Source organism: Staurois parvus, unplaced genomic scaffold, assembly GCF_062004578.1.
Source record: "Staurois parvus isolate SC_StPar_1 unplaced genomic scaffold, SC_StPar_1.0 ptg000088l, whole genome shotgun sequence".
Taxonomy (NCBI): Eukaryota; Metazoa; Chordata; class Amphibia; order Anura; family Ranidae; genus Staurois; species Staurois parvus.
Window position 1 is genome coordinate 2955186 of NW_028317884.1, and position 27578 is coordinate 2982763.

Genomic DNA, 27578 nt, shown 5'->3' on the forward strand with positions numbered 1-27578 from the left:
TATAGCACAAAAAATAAAAACCCAGCGGTGATCAAATACCACCAAAAGAAAAGCTCTATTTGTGTGAAAAAAGGACATAAATTTTGTTTGGGTACAGCACTGCATGACCACACAATTACCAGTTGAAATAGCACAGCGCCGTAAGGCAAAAAATGGCCTGGCCAGGAAGGGGTGTAAATCCTCTGGAGGGCAAGTTAATGTTGCCTCCTCACCACTTGTTTTAACCCAAAAAAAACCTGCACCACTGTGCCACAACTGCATGGTGAATAAGTCATATTTGATAGCTGATGCTCCCTGTCCAGTGCAACAGCCCTTTATAACTTTTGCCCCCATCTGCTGCTTTTGCAGCCTAAGGGGAAGCAGTCAAGGGGTGGTAAAAATGCTGCTCAGGTGCAAGCAGCTGAGCTACCCCCAGAAAAAAAAGATTAATGGAATGAGCAGCTGAAAATGTAAGCATTCTTTTACAAAAAGGAGCACTGCATGTTAATGTAGTGAATACATTGCAATGCATAGGGAGGTTTGTGGCACAAATGCCCAGCCATACCATGGGCTGAACTAAAGAAAATCAATAATCAATCTGCGCTAAATGGCGTGGATAGAGCAATCTAGACTTCTGGCTATTGTTTTCAGACAGCTGCTGCACCCACAGCCGTTTGAATACACAAAGAGTGACTGCACCAGACAGGTTGTAGTTTATGCTCAGCTGATAATTTTCTTCCTGGCTCCATCCATTAAAATCAACTTTTGTTGAATAGAAGTGGTGCCAACAGGGTCACCCACAGCTCGCATTTCGAAACTCAAGCCATATATGGCCAACTTTAGCCGCTGAACTATCTAATAGACATGCCAGACAGCATAACAACTAACTGAGGAGCTTGTACAGCAAGCCGACAACACTACTGCTAATTGCAAGGCAGCAACTTTGTGTTGTCAGCCAATACAGGAAATGCTGTTACTGGCATAAGAAAAAGATTCACTTGGAATAGATTAACAAAATATTATTTGCTTACTGTGTAAAATGATGCATGATGCCACACATACTAAAATACATTTTGCATTTGCATACACTTTGCGGTCTAGTTATGAAAAATTTCATAGCCATTTGTCCAGTAAATCTGTACGTTAGTTGGGTGAATATGCTTTTATTATGGTTAGTTGCGTGAATATGCTTTTATTATGGTTAGTTGTGTGAATATGCTTTTATTATGGTTAGTGCGTGAATATGCTTTTATTATGAGCCGTAACAAAATACTACATTATGGCCATTAGAGGTCATATTGAGCATAGGAAATACATACATCATTTTAACCAAAAATACAATGTAACCATTCTACAGAATGCTAGAGGAAATTTGCAAAAAATGTAATAAATTTAAAGATTGTACATGCAGATTTAGATTAGGTTCACACTATTGAGGTTTCCCTGAGGCTGCATTTGCTTGGGAACAGCAGCCCATTCATTTGATGTTGTACGTGCAGAAAACGCAGGAAAAATTAACTGAAACCGCAGAGGGTTATGTGGTTCCCAGCACAGGAAAACATCCTGCTTTTTCCGTGGGGGTGTCATTAAGAAGTAAACGCACCGCTGCATGTCTTCTAACAGCAGTGTGTTGTTGATGTGGATGCAGGAACACATGCAATTGCACATAGTCCCCCATCCACATATAATGCATTTCTAGCCTTACTGATGAATGGCTTTGCACATTTTTTATAGACAGACGATCTTAGATTTAAAGGTTCTGCAACATAAGCTTCCATCAAAAACATGTTCTAGTGTTTGCTGTATGATGGAGTGGGCATATTCAGTTGTAAACTCAGGACTGATATAAATGATCTATGTATTCTGTAAAATACTGCATAATTTGTATGCACTATATTCATGGCAGAACAAAAAAAATATGCGAATATAAAGTAATCTATTAAGGGCCGGTTCACACTATAGAAACGCAGTTCAGATGTGTTCCGTATGCGTATATGATGCGCTTTTGTCATGTTCCAGTGCATTTTTTATGCATTCCAGTTCATTTTTCCCCCTCTCTTTCTTCAATTTAAATGGGGACATGTGCATTCCAGTGCATTTTTGGTGTGTTTTACCGCATTCCAGTACAGTTCTGTGCAGAAAACATGCAGCATGTTCTACTTTTTTTCTGCAGCGGGAACGCACTGGATCTGCAAGCACTGATGTGAACTATGACATTTACAATCATATAACCTACTTTTTGTGCCTTTTGGATACAGAAAAAAGCAACTGAAACGCATGTAGTGTGAACTGGCCCTAAAAGAAAATGATGTGGTTGCCATTGCTGATCTTCCTTTGAAACTGCTGATGACTGGCTTGAGGGTCAGTTCACACTACATGTGTTTCAATTGCTTTTTTTTCTGCATCTAAAATGCACAGAAAGTAGGTTATATGGTTGCCAATGTCATAGTTCACATCAGTGCTTGCAGTTCCACTGTGTTCCAGTTGCAGAAAAAAAAAGTAGAACATGCTGCATTTTTTCTGCACAGAACTGTACTGGAACACAGTAAAACACACCAAAAACACACCAGAACGCACTGGAACACACCAAAAACACACTGGAATGCACATGTCCCTATTCAAATTGAATAAAAAAGAGAGGGGAAAAATGAAGTGGAATGCATAAAAAACACACTGGAACGCATCAAAAATGCACAGAACGCACATGCAGAAATGCATCCAGAACACATCTGGACTGAATTTCTATAGTGTGAACCGGCCCTTAAGCTAACCCTCTGGCTCGAGGATCAGTTCACACTACATGTGTTTCAGTTGCTTTTTTTCTGCATCCAAAACGCACAAAAAGTAGGTTATATGGTTGTCAATGCCATAGTTTACATCAGCACTTGCAGTTCCAGTGCGTTCCAACAAAAAGTAGAACAGGAAAAAAAGTAGAACAAGCTGCATTTTTTCTGCACAGAACTGTACTAGAATGCAGTAAAATGCACTGTAACGCACATGTTCCTATTTAAATTAAAGAAAAAGAGAGGGGAAAAAATTAAGTGGAATGCATAAAAAACACACTGGAATGCATAAAAAATGCACCGGAATGCGCCAAAAATGTGCATGCAGAGACACATCCGTAACACATCTGGACTGCGTTTCTATAGTGTGAACCGGCTCTGAATGCTTTCTGAGTCATCGACCTACAACAAGTGGGTGGATCAAGAAAGTTGAATGCCATTGACTTAAGATGGCCATAGATGGATCAAATCTCGGCTGGTTAAGCAGGGACCAGCCAAGATTAGAAAAATCTATGGGCAGGCTGGTTGTACCCAAAGCTTGTTTGGCTGTACTTCTCCTATGGATAACAGGAGTGCAGTTCATTCTGTACTCCTGTGACCCGTTTTCAGCTGACAGGGGGTTGAAGCCTGCTGTTGGCTGACATCACAGAGCCAGTCCAGGCTGGGGAAAAATCCCAATCCTGTGGACAGGATCCACCCAGGAGCCTGGAACAGCATCTGGCTCAACCTTTCAGTGATCCGCTGAGAGCTTGAACCAGCCTCTCCCACCCCCTCCACAACACAGTGCTCCAGTGAGTGTGGGAGGGGGGTGCAGAGCAGACAGAAGTCACTGAATGTCACCAACTCTATGCTCACGGAGAACTGAGAACTGAGCGATCAGCAATCTTTGACTGCTCAGTTCTCAGTCTTAGAGCCGGCGGGGGACAGATGCAGCATTGGACTGATGCTGCATCCACCTAGGTGAGTATGATTTCTAAAAAGAAAAAACTTACTTCTCCTTTAATAAAGATAAAGGACAACCATTGAAAACCGATAAAATAGGAGCTGTTGGTTGAATAATTTAACAGCTTGTTGGAAATTAATTTTCAGCAGATGCAGATTTTATCAGCGAAAAATTAATTTTTTGCACATTGCAATCTTAGTCTAAGGCTGGTTTCATATCTGTGTGTTATGGTAACCATACGTTTGTTGGCTTTAAAATAAAGGGAACATATCTGGTTTTAGATCAAAGTGAATGGGCTTAACACAATGCACATTAACACGTGGGATACTGCATATTACTGGGAATGTAGTATAACACTCTGCAATGCACAGGTTTGAAGGGCACTGGAAAGACAACCATTAAAGCGAAACTAAACTTGACTAATAAAAAACTGGGAGCAGGCAGCTCTTTATTGCAGAAGAGACATGCTATGTCTTGTTTGCAGTTAGAAAGACTTATCTGCTTGCTTGCAATCTTTTGTTGAATGCACACTGAGCTGCACGCTCTGGCAGCAGATTTTCCCTCAGCATCCCTACATCCAATGCAAGGCTATGGGCTCTGCATTGGTCTTAGTGATGTCAGAAGACTTGTGACCACCAGTTCATAATGAAGAAGAGGCTGCAGGGACTGGTCTTACAAACTGAAGGAGCCTGTGGAACTGGAGGTTAATATAAGCAAAAGTGCTTTTTGCGGGACCTAGACTTAAACAAGCATTAAATCCATGCATTGCAGGGGTAACCCCACTGCAAAGGAGCATTTTGTTTTCCTGGAGTCAGCTTTAAGCACATTTTGCATTTTCATACATTTATATGGGTGCGCAAAACCAATTTAAAACCAACAGAAGCTGGTTAACAGAGGCCCAAAGTCTGCATGCACAGCAGGATAGGACTGGGCCTGGAAGAGAGCACCATTTGCCCCCTAGGACACTCACACTACTAATAGTATTTATTGGGCTGTGTCCCCTAGTGGACATACATCAAAATTTATCAGAGGAGGACCAGCATTCAGAGTCACATAGCAGGTATTATATACACTATATTGCCAAAAGTATTGCGCCCCCTGCCTTTATACGCACATGAACTTTATTGGCATCCCAGTCTTAGTCCGTAGGGTTCAATATTGAGTTGGCCCACCCTTTGCAGCTATAACAGCTTCAACTCTTCTGGGAAGGCTGGCCACAAGGTTTAGGAGTGTGTCTATGGGAATGTTTGACCATTCTTCCAGAAGAGCATATGGGAGGTCAGGCACTGATGTCAGACAAGAAGGCCTGACTCACTGTCTCCGCTCTAATTCATCCCAAAGGTGTTTTATCGGGTTGAGGTCAGGACTTTGTGCAGGCCAGTCAAGTTCCTCCACCCCAAACTCGCTCTTCAATGTTTTTATGGACCTTGCTTTGTGCACTGGTGCGCAGTCATGTTGTAACAGGAAGGGGCCATTCCCAAACTGTTCCCACAAAGTTGAGAGCATGAAATTGTCCAAAATGTCTTGGTATGCTCACATTTTAAGAGTTCCCTTCACTGGAACTAAGGGACCAAGCCCAACCCCTGAAAAACAACCTCACACCATAATCCCCCCTCCACCAAACTTTACACTTGGCACAATGCAGTCAGGCAACTACCGTCCTCCTGGCAACCGCCAAACCCAGGGATGTCCATTGGATTGCCAGACAGAGAAGCATGATCCGTCACTCCAGAGAACACGCCTCCACTACTCTAGGCTTGGATGCAGCTGTTCAGCCATGGAAACCCATTCCATGAAGCTCTTTATGCACTGTTGTTGTGCTAATCTGAAGGCCACATGAAGGTTGGAGGTCTTTAGCTATTGACTCTGCAGACAGTTTGCGACTTCTGTGTGCTATGTGCTTCAGCACACACTAACTCTGCTCTGTCATTCTACAAAGCCTACCACTTGGTGGCTGAGTTGCTGTTGTTCCCAGTAGCTTTCACTTTGTTATAATCCCACTAACAGTTGACCGTGGAATATTTAGTAACAAGAAAAGTTATTGGATGAACTTATTGCTCAGGTGGCAACCTAGCTTGAAGTCACTGAGCTCCTGAGAGCGACCCATTCTTTCACAAATGTTTGTAGAAGCAGTCTGCATGCCTAGGTGCTTGATTTTACACACTTGTAGCCATGAATCCAATGACTTGGAGGGTGTCCTTGTACGTTTGGCAATATAGTGTAGCTACCTGCTTCCAGTTCAGAGGGACATCTTTCAGTAGAGACTTTCTTTGCAGCTCTGAGATGTCATGTGACTAAATGCTGGAAACTGCAAAGAAAGCTGATGTCTGAAGTTGTGAAAAGATGTCACATTAGACCAAGCCCTTTAGAACACCCACAATTTGCCATTCTGCACCATGGTACACTTTGTAGGAGATTTACTAAAACTGGAGCACTCAGAATTTAGTGCAGCTGTGCATGGTAGCCAATCAACTTCTAACTTCAGCTTCTTCAATTAAGCTTTGACAATAAGACCTGGAAGCTGATTGGTTTATATGCAGAGCTGCACCAGATTTTGCATGCCTCAGATTTAGTAAATCCCCCTCTTTATGTATTTAACATTTTTACATTTCTGCAATGCAAAAATGTGTCTAAATGCACTGCAATGAAAGTGCACTGCAGAGAAAACAGAGGTGGAAATGTAGCCCAAGTCTTGGCTTATACAAAGTTTTTGCTGAAACCTATAAATACTACACTGGTTGTGTATGCTATAGTTCATTGTGATGTGCTTTTTACAGCAGCTGAATACTGTTTAAACATACAGTATTTTATTATAATAATAACAAGATGATTGAGCTGATAAATCCAGTTCTGGCATAGACCTGATATCAATGTGCTTTCAAGTATATATGTTAAAAGATAAGCAGATGCCGCCCTCTTGTGGCTATTTTTTTTAGCTGTCACAGAGGCGGTCATAAAATATGTGCCAACTGGAAAAAAAGGCTGTATGGCTATATATTAAATACAAATTCTATGCTGAAATGTTTGCGTCAAATATGTATTTTATGTTTCTGGAAAAGACCATTTACTGTATGTACTCAAACAAAGAATTAGGCAAGCAGTCTCTGATGTAAGCTTTCTTCTGTCTTTTTGAAGTTACTCTATTAAGACCTTGCTGATGTGGTACCAGTATTATATTATGCCATCCCAGTACAGATTACCTGACCACTATGACCAGATTTGGAGTCAGAGATTTTGGTCAGTTGTGGAGGAGATGGTGCATCTGTGCATAGTATTTTATTTATTATTTATTACAGGTACTTATATAGCGCCATCAATTTTCGCAGCGCTTTATATATATATTGTACATTCACATCAGTCCCTAACCCTCAAGGGGTGTACAATCTAAGGTCCCTAACTCACATTCATACATACATATACTAGGGCCAATTTAGACAAGATCCAATTCACCTACCAGCATGTCTTTGGAGTGTGGGAGGAAACCCACGCAGGCACAGGGAGAACATGCAAACTCCAGGCAGGTGGTGCCATGGTTGGGATTTGAACCAACGACCCTAGTACTGCCAGGCGGAAGTGCTAACCATTTAGCCACTGTAACCAGTTAACTTCTATTAACCGCTTCCCGACTGCCCTATAGCAGATATACTGCTACAGGGCAGCACAGGTGCACAAAATAACGTATGTATACGTGATTTTGCATTTCCGGGTAGGGGGCACGTGCGCGCCCTGCCCATGCGGCCATTCATGGCTGCGGCTGCCAATCACGGGGTCCAGCCCGGTGATTACTCGACGGCACCCGGTGATTGCTGAGCATCTCTGATGGGGAGGAGAACTGTATGTAAACAATGCAGTACTCCTCCCTGTCAGCTCGTGCACACTGTGTTGGATGGCTGTGCACAGCACAGCCATGCAAAGCAGTGTGGAGAGCTAGTGGAGAGCATTTAGATTAATGGTAAAACATCTCACTCTGCTGTAGTAAGCTGTCCAATGTAAGAATTATTACAGATTGCTGATACAGTTAATATAGTCCTGAATGAACATGTTTTACTCACTGTAAAGCTGTCTGGTTTCATAAAGTCATTGTCTATGAAGGCTCGAACCCAGTCATATTGTGACATCTCTTCACTCTGTATTAAAGTCCTATAAAATCAGACGCAGTTGATCAGGGTCAGTTCAGAATAATACAACTCATTGTAACATATACTAAATTGTGTCAATGGAGCATATTGCTGCATAGTATTGCTCTACAACACCGTCGGTATAATGTCTGCAGTTTATACTGAATGAGTCACAGTAACATATATTGAATGATATTCAGGGTCTTTTTAGGAGTTCATATTGCCCTATGTTCAACCCTTAGGATACACCTCAACTATATCTGTCTGTCCCCCCATGACATGAGCATTAAAATGATTATAAAAATAAAACCAGAGTTACTACCATCGGTCTGCTTGATAAAAGAGCTACACTTGACTCTACAGTTCATCAATCAAACGACTGCTGAGAGACAACAGAGAGAAACTAATACACTTCTCACCCTTCACTTCTGTGCTCATATTTAGACGTGGCCAGACAACATACAAATTAAGCCAAGCAAGAAACGCACAGGCCTCATCCACATGGCCGCTGTGGCCTGTACAACACGAATGGGCCATTTGTTTATGCCCCTGGAGCTGTGCACAGGCAGCCTATGGACAAAACAATTTTATGGACACAGCCACCCATTCTAATTTGAAACGCATGGAGGGGTGGCACATGGCCCCAAAATGCTATCAGTGTGTGGGCCACAGCATCCGTGTGAATGAGGCAAACTTGAATTGGCGCTGCAACAGGCAGTTTTTAGCAGGGAAGGAGACTGGATCTTTCTCTGCTGCAGTTTCAGTTTTATTTATAGGTCTCCTCCCTGACCCCACCCCGTTTTTTGGTCATTGAAGGAGAAGTAACACACTGATGAGCTAATCTCTCTGTTTTCTCCTCCTATCAGCATGCTCCTTGCACTGCAACAGACCTGACTGTCTCCTTCTGCAGCTACTCCTTCCTCCTTTTTGAACTCTGCAGTACAATAGACTGTAAGACGCTGATACATACTACATCAGATTTAGGTACTTCTACTGCTTGCATTACAAAATACATTTCACAATGTATTTTAATGATTACAGAGGTGCATTAATTTGTGTCTTTTATATCTGCGTGGAGTACAGATTAAATTAAAATAGTCTATTGACAGATACTGATGAGGATATTACCTGATGAAGGTTTCAGCAGACCCCATATTCACCTGGTAATTCTTCCCCCCAAATTCCTGCAGATGAAGAGCTATGAAAGCTGGCTGGTGCGCCTGTACTGTCTAATAGGAGAACACAGATGTTCAAGGAAAAAAAGTTAACTATAAGTAAAACTGCAAAAACAGATCAGAAATACATTTCTATAAAGTCTAAAGGAATAAATATGAAGCAAAGGGGCAGCAAACAGAACAAGAATTCTGTGTAAGCCACATATGGCATATGTGGCAGGACAACCAGTACATATTGGGTTGTCACCAGTCGTTACCATATCCCCATGTTTAATAAATTGATCCAGATTCGAGACTACCTTAATGCTTACTAATATCCTCACCCAGGTCCTCGTTGTTCCTGCCCCTGCAAAGCATGTGTACTTACTGGTCACTAAGTGAAGTTCAATACATCCACAACTCCTAGATGGAACAGTTGCCAGAGAGCTACCCTAGACTCTCTGGCACCCCTAACCACACGCTACATCAAACCCAGACCGCTCCAACCATGGCAGAACGACCACACTAAATGCCTCAAACGTCGCAGTCGTGCGCTGGAGAGACTATGGCGCAAAACCAGGTCCCCCCGTTCATTCTCCCTCTACAAATCTGCCTTCCTCACTTACACCTCCTCCCTCCACGACGCCAAGCAGGCTTACTTCGTAAACCTGATTAACACCCTCTCCTCCTGCCCTCGCCGACTCTTCTCCACCTTCAACTCCCTGCTCTCTCCCCCCCCTCCTCCACTCAGTACCTCACTCACCGCCCACGAGATTGCCACTCATTTCCACAATAAAATTGATGCAATCCGTCAGGACATAGTCAACTCGCAATCTACCTCCCCACCTAGCCTCCCCCCCCCTATCTCCCCCTCATCTCTTCCCTCCTCTGACCTCGCAACCGCACTGCCCCCCTCCACACCCAAGACCCCGCTTACCGTAACCCCACCAGCTCTGCACTCCTTCAGCCCCGCTACCACTGAGGAAGTCACCAGGGTCTTCTCTGAAGCCCGCCTCACTACCTGCCCCCTAGACCCTATCCCCTCTCGACTCCTCCAGTCACCCCCCTCTTCCCTCATCTGCTCCCTCACCCACATCTTCAATCTCTCCCTCTCTACCGGCGTATTCCCCTCCCCCCTAAAGCATGCGCACATCACCCCCATACTCAAAAAGCCCTCCCTGGACCCCTCTGACCCAAACAACCTCAGACCCATCTCCCTGCTGCCACTCACTTCCAAACTCCTGGAGCGCTTAGTCTACAACCGCCTAAGCGCCCACCTAACTGACAACAACCTCCTTGATCCACTACAGTCCGGCTTCCGTCCCCTACACTCCACCGAAACCGCCCTCCTCAAAATCACCAACGACCTACTTACCGCCAAAGCCAAAGGCGACTACTCTGTCCTCCTCCTCCTGGACCTCTCCACGGCCTTCGACACAGTTGACCACCCCCTCCTCCTTAATAAACTATTCTCCCTTGGCATCAGAGACACCGCTCTCTCCTGGTTCTCCTCTTACCTATCCCGACGCTCCTTCAGCGTTTCCTACAATGGTGCCACCTCCCCTTCCCTCCCCCTCTCTGTTGGGGTCCCCCAGGGCTCTGTCCTTGGACCCCTTCTCTTCTCCATCTACACCTCCTCCCTTGGCAAACTCATACACTCCCACGGCTTCAACTACCATCTCTACGCTGATGACACTCAAATTTACCTCTCCACCCCTCACCTCACCTCCACTTTCTCCGCCCGCATCACTCACCTCCTAAACGACATCTCTGACTGGATGTCGCTCCATTTCCTCAAACTCAACCTCTCCAAAACCGAGCTTCTCGTCTTCCCTCCTGCCCGCGCCCCCCCCCCATCCTATCCATCACTACTAACATCACCACCATCAATCCCGCCCCGCAAGCCAAAGTCCTTGGGGTCATTCTGGACTCTAACCTCTCCTTCCAACCTCATGTCAAATCACTGACAAACACATGCAGGCTCCACCTCCGCAATATCGCCAAAATACGCACCTTCCTTACCCCAGACACCGCTAAACTACTTGTGCACTCCCTGATTATCTCACGCCTTGACTACTGCAACTCCCTCCTCACCGGCCTACCCCAGTGCAAACTCTCCCCGCTTCAGACCATCCTGAACTCAGCTGCCAGACTCATCCACCTCACCAGCCGCTCCACCTCTGCCACCCCCCTCTGCCTCTCCCTCCACTGGCTCCCTATCGCCCAACGCATCAAATTCAAACTACTCACTCTGACCTACAAAGCCATTCACAACACTGCCCCTAACTACCTCACCGACCTGATTCCCAAGTACCACCCTACCCGTACCCTTCGCTCTTCACAGGACCTCCTTCTATCTTGCTCCCTGGTCTCCTCCTCCCATGCACAACTGCAAGACTTCTCCAGGTCCTCCCCCATCCTCTGGAACTCACTACCCCAATCCATCAGACTGTCACCTTCCCTTCTCACCTTCAGGCGCTCCCTGAAAACCCACCTCTTCAGGGAAGCCTACCCCACCCTCACCTAACTGCTGCTCTCCTTCATTCCTCCTACCACTCCATCCCCCACAGCCACTTCCTCCTGTACCACTACCCCCTCCCTCCCAGATTGTAAGCTCAAAAGAGTAGGGCCCTCTTACCCCTCGTGTGCTGTTCGTAGCTGCTGTAATGTTTCATGTATTGTCCCCCCCTCTATTGTACAGCGCTGAGCAAACCCTTTGGCGCTATATAAACTCAATGTAATGTAATGTAATGTTTACTGTTCTCTTCTAGGATAGTTTTTTTTGTTCTCTAACCCGGACACACCTTGTGCAGCAATGACTTCTATTCTTTTTACGGTGATACTAAAGTTGGCCATACACGGTTAGTTTTTTCTTTGGTGGATGGAGTAATCCCCCTGCCTCTGTCAGAATACACTGATCAGCAGCTTTGCCAGAAGTCAATTAAACAAACACCTTCTGTCAATTGCTTGACTTCTGTTGAGCAGCAGAACGCACACTCTGATGAAAATTTGGCTGGTCCAGCAGGTTCTTTCTATCAGTATATGGCCAGCTTTAAGGCCAGTTCACAGCAGAACGTGTTGTGAGAAACCCATGCTCCGTGCAGGTTTGCCATACTGAGTTCAAAATGCACTACACTTGCAATCCAAAGTGGATATCAGTGTTAACTTAACGACACCCTGATGCAGTGTCTTTGCTTGTACAAGATCTCATGGTGCAGTAGTATCATGTTATCCAGGTGCAGTGCATTTTTTAAAGTAGTGATACATTACTTTTGGTGCAGTTCAGCGCAATTTCAGTCCATTTAAATGAATGGGCTGAAATCACACTGCACCCTGATTGCATATGAATCAAATGATTCATGATGTAAACCGGCCCTTAGGCTTGGTTGCCACTGCTAACTTAACCTTTGCAAAATGCTAGCTGCCTGACTGTCATACTGATGAAATGGCTTTAACAATAGTAACCAATAATTATAGTCACCAGAAGCATCGTTGATTTTTTTACTTTTGATTTGCATGAATATTTTCATGTTGCTCTATGGGATCAATGTTTTAAGGCACTTACACACAATGATAGAATTATTTCCATCAACTACTTTTTTTTAACTGGTATTACATTTTATTACATAAATGACAGATATAGTTGTACAGTGTAAATGGTATTACCTTGTAGAATTCCTGAAGCCAGTTTTTTTCAATCTCCCCTGGCTGTTGGAATATAATATATAAATTGGATTAATAGAATGAAATATATAAACAATGTTCTGCATTGGCAAACAAAGCTTTCATCAGAGTCAGCAAGGTGTCCATACATCATGTCACAGTCTCTTACTGATTCCTGTTAGAAAGTGAAGAATTGTATTTGCCTATGTATTTTTTTTTACAAATACTTGTGTAAATTTTGACATTTTTTTTTAAGAGGAGAAAGGTGCAGCTGACAACAATGGGCCTGAATAGTGAGAACTGCCTGTATAGGCCAACAACACCCAACTTGATTCAAGTATTCCTTCCCCAAGGGAAAGAATTTTTCAGTACAAGCCTGAATATGAGTGGTTCCTATGGAATCTCAATCATCATAGGTATGGATTCCTTACCAAATAAGTAGTTAAAGCGTATGTAAACCCTAACAATTAACTGCTCTTATTTACTCCCTTTTGTTCTGTGAAATACAGTTGCAAGAAAAAGTATGCGAACCCTTTGGGATTACGTGGAGGTGTGTGTTTTTTAAGGGCAAGACAGCTGTCAGCAACACATCCAATATCATCACACTGATTGGAGTCAAGGTTGGCTCACTCCTGGCTCCAATTAGCTCTGGGAGAAGTCATTAAGCTAGGGCCTCACATACTTTTTCCTCCCTGCACTGTGAATGTTTACATGTTATGTGTAATTAAACCATGGCAACATCTAATGTTTGTGTAGTATTATGTTCAGCAGACTGTGTTCTTCTATTGTTGTGACTTAGATGACGTTCAGAGCACATTTTATGCCCAGTTCATGCAAAACTCCACATAATCCCAAGGGGTTCACATACTTTTTCTTGCAACTGTATACCATTAAACGTGTTTTGTTAAATCTGTTTAATTGCAAAAAATACCCATTGTTCCTGCCAAAAGCTTGTTAGTTGATATTTTCTAGTGCGTTCTCTCTGTGCTGACTATCATCAGTTAACATTGTTCTCAGTTCTCTCTCTGGACTACAGAACCCCATTGAAAACCTCCTCCAGTGAACTGCAACATTTTCCATTTTTATTTTTGGGTTGGTTGCTGGTTTCCAAATTAGTCGCTTTTTGAAACAGGTTTAACCCTTAGAAAATGATTTCACAATCCCACAAACAATTGATTTATTTACTCTTGTCATTGGCTGTCTTTTCTGACAGCTATGCTGGATACCTGACAGGTAACCAAGACAATCAATCACACACCAACGTTCTGTGGAATGCATCGTGGACTTTCAATGGTCCGGTTGGCTCTATTTCAAGAGGAAGACAAACTTAAAGATGGGTGAAAAATATGTTTAAATGATAATTGCCTAAAGCTGAACTCCGGGATCATGCCCACTTTTCACCCTTAGCGCCCTATGCCTTTGAACAATAAAATGCTTTCACGTTACAACAAACTTTGTTTTTGATTAATGAAGGTTTTCTTGCGTGTGATATCATCTGCTTCCTCTGCATTCATTTTCTGTGTCCTGGTGCCGTGCGGAGAGTCTAACGTCACATACATCCACCATGTTCCTTAGGATGAATAATACACTACAATACCAGTGATTTTATAAGAATTCACTTGAGTGCTGTGCATGCATGTGGGCCTGGCTTACGGCAGTTCACTGTCTACTAGACGCTTATTGGGTAAAAAGAGGCAATCAGTCACACAAACCATAAGGAAGAAGAAACGGGGGGCATAAAATACCTATTTGTTGGAACTGAAACCACGTACAGTGGGGCAAAAAAGTATTTAGTCAGCCACCAATTGTGCAAGTTCTTCCACTTAAAAAGATGAGAGAGGCCTGTAATTGGCATCATAGGTAGACCTCAACTATGAGAGACAAAATGAAAAAAAAAATCCAGACAATCACATTGGCTGATTTGGAAAAATTTATTTGTAAATTATGGTGGAAAATAAGTATTTGGTCAATATCAAAAGTTCATCTCAATACTTTGTTATATATCCTTTGTTGGCAATGACAAAGGTCAAACGTTTCCTGTAAGTCTTCACAAGGTTGGCACACACTGTTGCTGGTATGTTGGCCCATTCCTCCATGCAGATCTCCTCTAGAGCAGTGATGTTTTGGGGCTGTCGGTGGGCAACACGGACATTCAACTCCCTCCAAAGGTTTTCTATCGGGTTGAGATCTGGAGACTGGCTAGGCCACTCCAGGACCTTTAAATGTTTCTTACGAAGCCACTCCTTCGTTGCCCGGGCAGTATGTTTGGGATCATTGTCATGTTGGAAGACCCAGCCACGTTTCATCTTCAATGCCCTTGCTGATGGAAAGAGGTTTGCACTCAAAATCTCACGATACATGGCCCCATTCATTCTGTCCTGTACATGGATCAGTCGTCCTGGTCCCTTTGCGGAGAAACAACCCCAAAGCATGATGTTGCCACCCCCATGCTTCACAGTAGGTATGGTGTTCTTTGGATGTAACTCAGCATTCTCTCTCCTCCAAACAGAACGAGTTGTGTTTCTACCAAACAGTTCTATTTTGGTTTCATCTGACCATATGACATTCTCCCAATCCTCTTCTGGATCATTCAAATGCTCTCTAGCAAACTTCAGACGGGCCCGGACATGTACTGGCTTAAGCAGGGGGACACGTCTGGCACTGCAGGATCTGAGTCCCTGGCGGCGTAGTGTGTTACTGATGGTAGCCTTTGTTACGTTGGTCCCAGCTCTTTGCAGGTCATTCACTAGGTCCCCCCGTGTGGTCCTGGGATTGTTGCTCACCGTTCTTGTGATCATTTTGACCCCCTGGGGTGAGATCTTGCGTGGAGCCCCAGATCGAGGGAGATTATCAGTGGTCTTGTATGTCTTCCATTTTCTAAATATTGCTCACACAGTTGATTTGTTCACACCAAGCTGCTTGCCTATTGCAGATTCAGTCTTCCCAGCCTAGTGCTGGTCTACAATTTTGTTTCTGGTGTCCTTCAACAGCTCTTTGGTCTTCACCATAGTGGAGTTTGGAGTGTGACTGAGGTTGTGGACAGGTGTCTTTTATACTGATAACAAGTTCAAACAGGTGCCATTGATACAGGTAATGAGTGCAGGACAGAGGAGCCTCTTAAAGAAGAAGGTACAGGTCTGTGAGAGCCAGAAATCTTGCTTGTTTGTAGGTGACCAAATACTTATTTTCCACCATAATTTGCAAATAAATTCTTTCCAAATCAGCCAATGTGATTGTCTGGATTTTTTTTCTCATTTTGTCTCTCATAGTTGAGGTCTACCTATGATGCCAATTACACTGTTCAACAGGTAAAAAGTTTTGGGCATAAAATTAGCTAATCTTACATAATTTTGGGGTGCTGAAAACGAAAATGACCCTAAAAAATGTTGATTGGCTCTAGTTTCCATGATATATTCACCCATCTAATGACGTAAGCCATTCAAAATTATGATGCAACTTCAGCTGCATATTGCGCAATTGATACTGGTGACCAATAGAAAATTGCATGTATACTGAGATGATGCAATATTAGCCTTTAATTGCATCACTTCACTGCATAAAAGCTGCAGTATCTGTAGCTGATTGTAGTTCGACAGCGTCTTTACATTTCGTTTTATGCTTATATAGGCTACTCAGTAATGCCTCGAACTTGTGTGAATAAAGCAGATAATTTCTGCTATATCTGCGGTGAAATAACTTTTATCTCACAAAAAAGGAGGATAACAGGAATGATTAAGAAAGCCTACAACTTGTATTTTGGCTGCAAGATAGGAGACCAGGACAAGAGCTGGGCACCACATATATGCTGCAATTCTTGTGGGACGGCACCGGAGCAATGGTTGAATGGAAAAAAGGCATCTATGCCTTTCGCTGTGCCAATGATTTGGAGAGAGCCAACAGATCATGTTAGTAATTGTTACTTTTGTATGGTGCCTCCAATTGTAAAAGGGCTAAATAAGAAGAAAAAGTTATCTGTGCACTATCCAAATATTCCATCGGCAATACGTCCAGTTCCTCATGGAGAGGGGCTACCAATTCCTAAAGCACCAGAATCCTTCGTGGTTGAGTCAAGTGAGGAAGAACCTGAAGCGTGTAGTCACGTGCAGTTGTAAGAGATAGCCCTTTCCTCGAATACAAGAGAAAAGCCAAGAGAAGCAAAACCGACACAAACTGAAGACAAAACTAGTGAGAATCCTAAGTATTAAAATGATTCAACTTAGCTTATGGCTATCATTTTTCTTGGTAATCCTATGCAATATATTATGCCATTTAGGCTTTGTTATGTAGTCAATATCACTTGCTTTATATTTGTGGAAAGACATCTATCTATATAATTATTGTGCATTATGTAGTCATTACGCCTATAGTAGAAAACTTTCCGTTTACAGAAAAACTAGAGCCAATTGACAAATTTCATTGTTATATTTGAACTCAGAATGTGAAATTCATTAGGAAATGGATCCTTTTGTTTCCAAAACTGGCAAAAAATAAAAATTTGTTGAACAGTGTTACAGGCCTCTCTCATCTTTTTAAGTGGGAGAACTTGCACAATTGGTGGCTGACTAAATACTTTTTTGCCCCACTGTATATACACACTGCAGAAAGGAAGGAAGAGCATTTTGGTATGAGGTTTGAATATATTGCGATATTAAGACTATATTCCACCTGGCTGGAGTTAAGCTTGTTGGTTGGTATAGACAAATTTGCTGGTTTACAATCCAGTAATCCACATTATGGAAGTTGTGCCTAAAGATAAACATGAAGCTTAGTTTGTATTTTAGAGAAACACTATGCAAATGTGGGACAGGAAAGGTTAACAAGGTGTTTATGTTCTGTGGTTTAAAACTGCAAATCAGGATCTACATTTGACTATTTCCAAGGCAGCTGGGGGATGCAAATGAGTGCAATAGTGCAGGGATATACTTGGGAAGTTGGGGGAGGGTGAGCTGGAGCAGTGGCAGGTGGGAGCAGCATGGATTAAAGCACATGCATAGCCAAGCTAAGTCCAAACGCCTACAGAGGAACTACAAATCCCAGTATACTGTACTCATAAAGCTCTCATTTCTAGTTGATTTACAAGACAAAGTGGAGCCTTTAGATTTGTTTTATGGAAATCTATATTGAAAAAATATGGTGACTGCCAGTGCTGACCTCTCTCACAAAAATGGCAGTAGCCTGACTTTCCTTTGCTTCAGTATTTTCTAGCCAGGAAGTATGAAAGTATGCAACAACTAGGAAGTATGCAGCAAGTGAAATCAGACTGAAGCTAGAACTCCTGATCTCCATATTGATTTCTGGTCAGAGACTCAAAAAGCATTAAAGAGAAGAGAAAAAACAAACGAGAAGTTTGTGAAAGAAAAAAAACAAACGTACATACTGATCTAGGTGGATGTAGCATTGATCCGATGCTGCAAGTGTCCCCCCGCTGCTTCTAAGACCAAGAGCTGAGCGATAAAAGACCACTGATCTCTCAGTTGTTGGTCTTCAGTGAGCAGAGTGGTGACTGTCAGTCACCAGCTCTTTGCTCTATCCCTCCAGTACTCAATGAAACACCAGGCTGTGGAGGGGGCTGGAGCGGGTGCAGCTGGTTCAGGTTCTCAGTGGTGTGAGAGGCTGAGCCAGCTGCTGATCCAGGAATCTGGGCAGATCCCGACATTTGAGATCCCTGAAGAGTTTGGACTGGCTCAGTGATGTCAGCCGACAGCAAACTTTAGCCCACTGTTGGTTGAATACAGGTCACAGAAGTGCAGAACTAAGTGCACTCCTGTGACCCACAAGAGAAGTAGGGCCAAAAGAGCTTTGGCCCTAATTCTCCTTTAAATCCACTGGATAACTATGACAGCTAGGTAGTTAGAACTTTCACGAGGAGTCAGTGGTGTATTTATCTTAATTCAGGTTCTCTTTTAAGAGGGACTTCAGTCCACTTTTTAGAGGCCCAATCCCCTCTGGAGCTGCCATTATGGTACATGCGCAAATGGCACAGCGGCTAAATAGTTAGCACTTCCGCTTGGCAGTACTAGGGTTGTTGGTTTGAATCCCAACCATAGCACCACCTGCCTGGAGTTTGCATGTTCTCCCTGTGCCTGCGTGGGTTTTCTCCGGGTACTCCGGTTTCCTCCTAAACTGCAAAGACATGCTGGTAGGTTAATTGGATCCTGTCTAAATTGTCCCTAGTATGTGTATGTATGAATGTAAGTTAGGGACCTTAGATTGTAAGCTCCTTGAGGGTTAGGGACTAATGTGAATGTACAATATATAGATGTAAAGCGCTGTGTAAATTGATGGCGCTATATAAGTACCTGAAATAAATAAATAAATGTGCCAAAGGGCTCTGCCTGGCCATTGGGTTCAGGTAGTGCCCTTCGGCACATTTGCGCACATTCATGCACAGAGAACTCCATGATTATGCAAATCTGCTGGGGAAACTCATGTTTGTGCAGATATGCCACAGAGGTCTGAGACCTGAAGCTCTGTGGCACATCTGCGTACTCACAGAAACCAGGAGGGGCTGGGGCGACACAAATGAGAATTCTTACCTAGGCCAGAAATGCAGAAAAAAATTATGTATCCAATTGTGAGAGTGGAAGGAAGAGGGAAAGTTAGTTTAGGGTGAAGGTCTGCTTTACGGTAACCTGTCATAAAAGACATAATAGGGGATAACTCTAGTGAAGGTCTCCAGAAAATGCTAATTGCCTGAGTTATTATGCTGGTCCTCCTTCAGTACATTCTGATTCCCTGACCTGGAACAAGTACACAGATACAGTACATGAAATGCTGATTTGCAACATTGCTCATCTGTGTTATTACTAGCTTTCATTTGACCATCTCAGGGTTCCTGACTGTACTTACTAGCCCAAAGCACTTTTTATAATTCTGCTGGTTTTCAAGAAATGCCCGTAGCAAAAAAAGAAAGAAGAAATGGCGCAGGGCATACATGACTAGGCCCAGAGTGGGGAAGGAGGAACAGAAAGGGTTAAGGCAGATCCAAGGGGTTTGTTTTGATAGTCGGGGGTATTTGGTTGGTGGAAGGTTGAGAGTAGGTGGGGTTTCCTGCACCTTAGGGTGGGGGGTTTCAGTGAGGGGGTGTCAGTTGAGCTGGAAGTCAGGAGTGTGAGCTTCCCTCCCGCCCTCCCTGTTTTGGTGAGTATTGGGTCCCTCCAGGTAAAGGGGGGTTATGTTGGTTCCTGGGCGGTTGTTGGTCTTTGGAGGCGGTTCTTATCTTGGAAGGTAAAAACAATGGTGTGGGACCCATCGGTGGTATGGGATGCCCAGGGACATTCCCAGTTAACCAATGTTTAACTGGAAGGTGGTGGTGCTGCACTGCGGACGGTATGGTTGTCTCCGAGCTGGTTGGTTGCGGCTGGAAGCCTAGTGTATATGGTTGTCCGCAGGTGCATTTCGGATTGTTTGGGGGTGCCTTCGAAGACCAACAACAATTCTTTGGGTTTGTGTTATAAGGAATGGTTGGTGTATTTAAATTTGTGTTGTTAATAAAAGGCCATGTTGGCCATTTACTCCAAAATTGGTGTCATGTGTTTTATAAGTATAATTGGTTAAGGGGAAAGGGGGGTTTGTACGGACCGGTCATGGTGGTAATGGGGAGTGGACAAGCCTATCTCTGGTGCAATAGTCATGGGAAATCTGTATCACCTGAAGCAGTTATGTGTACAGATAAGAATCACTGCAACCTAAAGCTAGCCAGATATGGTTCAGATTTTTCTAAACGCTAAACAGCATGGATCAAGGACTCTGCTAGCAATTGTATTTAAGCAGCCATGCTGCCCGATTACCCAAACAGTGTCTGCATCTGACAGGATGCTGTCAATGTTTGCCGATCATTTTTTTAGTGTATGGGCCATGTTTACCCAAAAGGGGATGCACAGGTGTTCCATGAATCCCTATGTAGGCAATCCACTGATGTCAATTGAGATGCAGCAGCTGCATGGGGATGCACAGAACACCTGTACATCACTGTGCAGGTAAACACTGCCCTCCATGGGCGTACACTGTAGTACATGCCCCATGTTAACATGGCCTTAGTGTAACTGCCTGTCATGCAGACCTAAATCTACAAGTTTTGAGTATTTCAAGGGTAAAGTTGAAGTTGTATTTTAAATATTCAAAGAGGCTTACATTTTTGCAATGCAAAAGTGAATTTACAGTTTAAAGTAGGCTAGTCACAATTGGGCTTATACATGAATCTCAATACTCAGTCCTAACAACTTCAGGGGAAAAACAAAAATTTTCAAAATCTGCTGGCACACAAGGAGTTAAGTGCAACAAGGTGTATGCCACCTCCTTCCAGTGTATTGTTTCACTGAGCAGCAATAGTGTATTTATCGCTATACTTCCCCCCCACTCCAGGACCTCAACCACCAATGTCCTACACAGCAGTCATAGAGTTGTTTGCAGCTGTGCTTCCTCTCTCCTTGCCCAATCATGGAACACTTTGTATTATGTAAACCCATTCAAAAATCCAATGCTTTCTGTGAATGGGCACGGGAAAAGAGAGGTGGGCAGAGTTGTTGCTGTGTAGGAGAGCCACATCTCCCCTCTCAGAGCACAGGTAAAACAGTAAATTGTAATCATAAGAAAGAGATCCAGGAGGTGGCATACACCTCTTTGTACTTAATTTTTTGCATGCCAGCAGATTTTAAATGTTTATTTTCTTTCTTGGAGTTTTTCCTAAAATTGCTAAGAATGTGCATGATTACCTATGAAAAAATTAAGTTTAGAACCTTATTTTGGCTTACTTGGTGTGAGAGCCAAGGGTCAGAGGTCAGGGTCTGATCACACACTATTTTTGGAATTCAAGCAGTTAACAGGGTGCCTCACTCTCAGAGGCAACAGCATCAGAGCCATGACTCAAGCTGGACAAAAGTAAGTAAAGTTAAAAAATAATAATTTGTCTTTTATTATACCTGGCGGAGAACCGAAAGCGTATAGGATATGATCCTGCTGGGGATTAAAAGTGTCTCCTTTTCTGACTGTAGCTCCATTCTATTCTTAAAGTATAACTAAAGGCAAAACATTTTTTTTTAGTTTTGGACAGAGTGGAGATGGATTAGAACACCTGTCAGGGTTTTATTGCTGTCTGTGTCCCTGTTAGTGAGATTCACCCTATTTGTCCTGTTAACATTATCATTGAAAGTGAAAGTAAATTTTGGGTTGTCCCCAGAAACGTAATAGGGGGGGAAATCTTCCAATGAGGACAATGGTTCAGGCAACCCAAGGAATTCCTTTAATTTGTAGGGATTTCATCTAATTTCCTGTTTTGCCTATGGGACAGGAAGTGACGGTATGTCTCCCCAACAATTATAATCCTCCATTACTCTTTTTCAAAATGAAAAAAAAAAAGTTTGCCTATAGTTCTACACCCAAGGGAGGTACAGCCAGCACCGAGCCCTGTCCCTCTCTAAGATGACTGTTCTTTTACTATTATGTAAGGGCAGCAGAGATCATTCATTTATAATAGTAAAAGATCACTCAGTTCTGCAGCTCTGTGTGTTTATCTTTGACTGCCTGTACACATACACAGCCTCGACCCACAGATCACACAGCCCCGCAGCAGTGTGTGATCTTTCAATTTTATGAGTGAACGATCAGGGCATTCAGGACTGATACCATGTATGAGCGCTGATCAGTGATAAAAGTGAAAGAGCTGGTCTCCCGAGAAACCCGATGCCAGGGCTTCCACCCATAAATCCAACTCCTATCTAGCATTGTGGTTGAATTGGGGAGAGGGTGAACTGTCCTAGCAGGCTGCTTGTAAATGGCGGCACGGATTCCAGTGGGGCCAAATGCTACATGCACTTGGTCCCTTAAAAGATTCAAAGAACATTTTTAGAAGTCTAGTGACTTCTTTAAATTAGGGGGCAAATACAAAAATCTTGGTACAGTTGTAATAATTATCATATTCTTGCATAAACCCAACTGTGACTGGTTCCCATTAAAGTGCACTTATGCTACCCATCTCCTAGATTGTAAGCTCTAACGAGCAGGGCCCTCTGTTTCCTCTTGTACCAAATTGTATTGTAACTGTAATGTCTACCTTCATTTTGTAAAGTGCTGCACAAACTGTTGGCGCTATATACATCCTATATAATAATAATAATACACTGTATGTCTCAGTCATTCCACTGCATTCTGCATAATCTAACATAAAAAATAAAAATCCATCAAGATGAGAGGGACTTCACAATGCCTGTGACTGGTGGCAGGTAGACCTAGCCAGTACATAAGTTGTTGTCCTAATGAAATTGTCATAGTAGATTTTTGACAAAAATATTTTGGTGACATGAAACCTATCATACCCAAAAATGACTTTATCACACTCCAAAAAATAAATTAATCACAAATAAATAAACCTACACTACCCTGTACTTTCAAATATGGCAAACTCAGTCCTCTTCCTCCCTCATGACAGCATTGGTACCGATGGATAGGCACACAGTGCTGTCACATAGAGAAAGAGTAAGTTTAAGGCATGGGAAGGCTGGTACAGAGATCTCGCAGCCAGTATTTACAGATTATAAAAAGTAGGTGAGTGGATAGGTGATTTTAGCAATCGGCAACCTCCCAGAAATTAAATATCAGTGCTGAAAGGACTGACCCTTTAAAAGTCATAGGATTGACTAAGGAGCTAGAAATAAGCAATAGCTAGCAAGCAAAATATGATGGATCATAACTCACCTCATCAGACATAGAGCCAATGTTAGCAGTGATGAGCAGGATTCCCAGGCGTGCCATAATTCAGATCAGTATCTGTGAGGTACAGGTGAAATGGAATGAATGATTTGGGTTGCACAGAATCGCAGGGCGACCACAAGGAAGAGGTGACACAGAATGAAAGGCTCAGACTACACAGAATGGTACAAGGACCACAAGGCACAGGTGACACAGAATGAATGGCTCAGGCTACAAAAAATGCCAGGACCTCACAAGGCACAAGTGGCACAGAATGAATGGCTCAGGCTACACAAAATGCCAGGACCACCACAAGGCCCCAGGTGACACAGAATTAATTATACAGAGAGAAGCACAGGCTTTACAGAATGACCACGAGAGTAGTAGAGATTGGGTATAAAGAATGAAAATGAGAGTATTAGCCACACAGTAAACAGAAAGGAAAATGAGTGTTTTGGGCACAGGGTATACAGATTTACAAATTAATATATATATATAGGTCACAGGGTGCACAGAATGACAATGGGAGTATTAGGCACAGGATATACACAGACTTTAATGTGCGTTTTAGGAACAGGGTATACGGAATGAAAATTAATGTAGTAGACACAGGGCATAGGTAATGACAATGAGAGTATTAGGACCAAGGTAGAGTATTAGGCACAAGGTATTTGGATTGACAATGAGAGTACTAGGAACAGGTTAGAGTGTTTGGTACAGGGATATATTGGATGACAGAGTATTTGTCACAAAGTATACCGAATGAAGCCACTGAGCCACAGGCTACTCACAATGACACAAACTATACCGAATGAAGCCCGTGAGCCACAGGCTACACACAATGACACAAAGTATACCGAATGAAGCCAGTGAGTCACAGGCTACACACAATGACACAAAGTATACCGAATGAAGCCAGTGAGACACAGGCTACTCACAAAGACACAAAGTATACCGAATGAAGCCCGTGAGCCACAGGCTACACACAATGACACAAAGTATACCGAATGAATCCCTTGAGCCACAGGCTACTCACAATGACACAAAGTATACCGAATGAAGCCAGTGAGCCACAGGATACACACAATGACTCAAAGTACACCGAATGAAGCCAGTGAGCCACAGGATACACACAATGACTCAAAGTATACTGAATGAAGCCAGTGAGCCACAGGCTACACACAATGACACAAAATATACCGAATGAAGCCAGTGAGCCACAGGCTACTCACAAAGACACAAAGTATACGAATAAAGCCCGTGAGCCACAGGCTACTCACAATGACACAAAGTATACCGAATTAAGCCAGTGAGCCACAGGCTACTCACAATGACACAAAGTATACCGAATGAAGCCAGTGAGCCACAGGCTACTCACAATGACACAAAGTATACCGAATGAAGCCAGTGAGCCACAGGCTACACACAATGACACAAAGTATACCGAATGAAGCCAGTGAGCCACAGGCTACACACAATAACACAAAGTATACCGAATGAAGCCAGTGAGTCACAGGCCACTCACAATGACACAAAGTATACCGAATGAAGCCAGTGAGCCACAGGCCACTCACAATGACACAAAGTATACCGAATGAAGCCAGTGAGCCACAGGCCACTCACAATGACACAAAGGATACCGAATGAAGCCAATGAGCCACAGGCTACACACAATGACACAAAGTATACCGAATGAAGCCAGTGAGCCACAGGCTACTCACAATGACACAAAGTATACAGAATGAAGCCAGTGAGCCACAGGCTACTCACAATGACACAACTACTGCACAGAGCTACACAGTATAAATAATAGAGATTTAAAACACAGAATGAATGATGACGAGTACAAAGTACAGACTATAATATGACACAAGGACAAGGCACAGTGCACACAGATATAACGTCACCAAGATAATAAAAAATAGTGAAAAACCAAATTTTGCAGCTAGGAACGGCAGCACCCCCAGAACAGAGAGACCACGATTAGATGTTACCCAACTGAAGCAGCAGGGACAGAGAAAAAGAAGGACAGAGGTGCAGAGCCATCGGAGAGACTGGAAGCTACATAACCACAGGAGACAGGTAAATAGTATGCAAAGTGTCACACATGATGCACATCACAGGCATTAGGAGGCATTAGGTTTTCTGTATCCAAGGCAGGATATCCCAGTAATTCCGATTTGGGTAATAACCTAATTGATAGGCGTGTAGATATCCCAGGATTTCACTCTTTTTACTATTTATCTCTTGCCGCCTTCTGCCATTCTTTTAATCTCCCACCTTCCTGGCTGAGGAGTGTCTTGCAGGCTCTGCCCTCAGCCCATCCAAGTGCATACCTCTCCTGTCACATACCTGTCCCTCCCCTCCACACACATGTCATGTAGATCAGGTGTTGTCCCTCCTCTGTGTCCTTCTCAACCTCCCAGCTCTTCTCGCTCTTCGGTTTCATGTCCCCTTGTTACCTTGCACAGTTCTTCTGTTACTCAGTGTCAAGTTACAACATGGAGGAGAGTGAAATCCTACTCAGCAGCTTTGACACTTACATAGTTAGGTTGAAAAAAGACAAATGTTCAGGGTTCAACCACTAAAAAACCCTGCCAGGCTGATCCCTCCAGTTCTTCTTTTCTCCAGTCCCCTTATCAATACACTTCTGTTGCTCTTACCTAACCAACAGTGTTACATTACATTGTGATTTCTCCTAGAGCAGACATTTCGGCTCTGCCACATCACCCAGCAGCCCCTGCACCACACACCGTCATGTACTTCCTTTCTGGTATTACACAAAGTTGCAGCTGCCGCTTTTCACTGTCCTTATCTGTAGTGAGCAGAAAACAGACAATCAGCTTGTACCAACTCCAGGATCTCACGCTACAATCTTCAGAAGATTACAAAACCATCAGGAAGGTCTCCTGCATATTGCCAAGCTGCCTGCTTTCTCAAATGGCACAAAAATATGTATGGAGAGTTTCATTCACATGGCCGTAAAAAAAAAAAAAATCACATACGAATGTTCTTTAATTACAGAACATGCGATTTACGCACTTAGGAATATAAATGCATGTATACGCATTTGTACAATTGTAAATTAAGTCTAAATAAAGGGGAAAGATAAGTGATCATAAAAACAAGTTATTTAGGCATATGCACCTTATGTGTCTTTATACATTTAAATGCATCTACATGCAAGAATTTTATTGATCATTATGCAGGACCTTTTCTCCTAGAAAACACGTGTAATAATTTTATTAAATTTCTACAGCCATGTGAATGACGCCTAAGGTCCCTTTGACATTGATGGTCTGATTGGGTCCACCTCTCAGTTTTTCAGGCGGACCTGATCGGATCATCCATAGCTCTCTATGGAGCAGTTGGTATCAGCGGACATTTCCGCTGACACCTGCCGGCATCCGATGCAATCCTCTCTGCTAAAAACAGACAGATGAGGATCTGTTCCCTATCTGTCCAATAGTTCAGATCGGATGACAGTTGGATGGAAATGGACAGGCGCCCCATAGAAAACAGCAGGCTGTGTCTGTGTCCACTCTGCATAGTGGAGCGGACATGGACCTGTTATCCACATGCTCTGTGGGGATCAGCGGAGAGATCCACTTGACAGAGTCCACCCTGCTTGAAAGGGGCCTTAAAGACACTTTCCATAACCCTGTTCATAGTTTCCTTCATTAACTATTTGCCTACCGGGCACTTATACCCCCTTTTTTACCAGGCCGATTTTCAGCTTTCAGCGCTGTTGCACTTTGATTGACAATTGCGCGGTCATGCAAGATTGCACCCACATGAATATTTTATAATTTTTTTTCTCACAAATAGAGCTTTCTTTTGATGGTATTTAATCGCCGCTGGGAGCTTTATTTTTTGTTTATTTTTTTATTTCTTCTGCACTGATGTGCGTTGATGAGGCAGCACTGATGGGCACTGATAGGCAGCACTAATGAGGTGGCACGGATATGCGGCACTGATAGGCAGCACTAATGAGGTGTCACAGATAGGCGGCACTAATAGGCGGCACTGATGATGGGTACTGATAGACAGCACTGATAGGTGGCACTGACTGGCATCACTGTTGGGCACTGACTAGCGGCACTGCTAGGCATTGACTGGCGCAACCGCTGGGCACTGACTGGCAGCACTGCATTGATGGGCACTGGTGGGTGGGCACAGGTAGGTGGCACAGGTGGGTGGCACTGCTGGGCACAGGTGGGTGGCACTGCTGGGCACGATCATCAGGGCCCTG

At 43.4% G+C, this 27578-nt stretch overlaps 1 protein-coding gene across 5 annotated transcripts in view; it reads right to left on the bottom strand.

The window, feature by feature from the left end:
• The window catches only part of LOC149468382 (inositol polyphosphate-5-phosphatase A-like), a 74823-nt gene extending 48701 nt beyond the window's left edge, over positions 1–26122 (bottom strand). The window contains exons 1-5 of one of the 5 annotated variants that reach the window (XM_089670272.1): positions 25990–26122; positions 23333–23404; positions 12644–12685; positions 8952–9052; positions 7758–7845 (exon numbers count right to left, since the gene is read on the bottom strand). In XM_089670272.1, coding sequence (XP_089526398.1) covers positions 7758–7845; positions 8952–9052; positions 12644–12685; positions 23333–23389 — 288 coding nt within the window. In that variant the 5' untranslated portion in view covers positions 23390–23404; positions 25990–26122. The other 4 variants (XM_089670275.1, XM_089670274.1, XM_089670271.1 and 1 more) reach the window with 4 other exon arrangements.
• Between the last annotated feature and the right edge of the window lie 1456 nt (positions 26123–27578).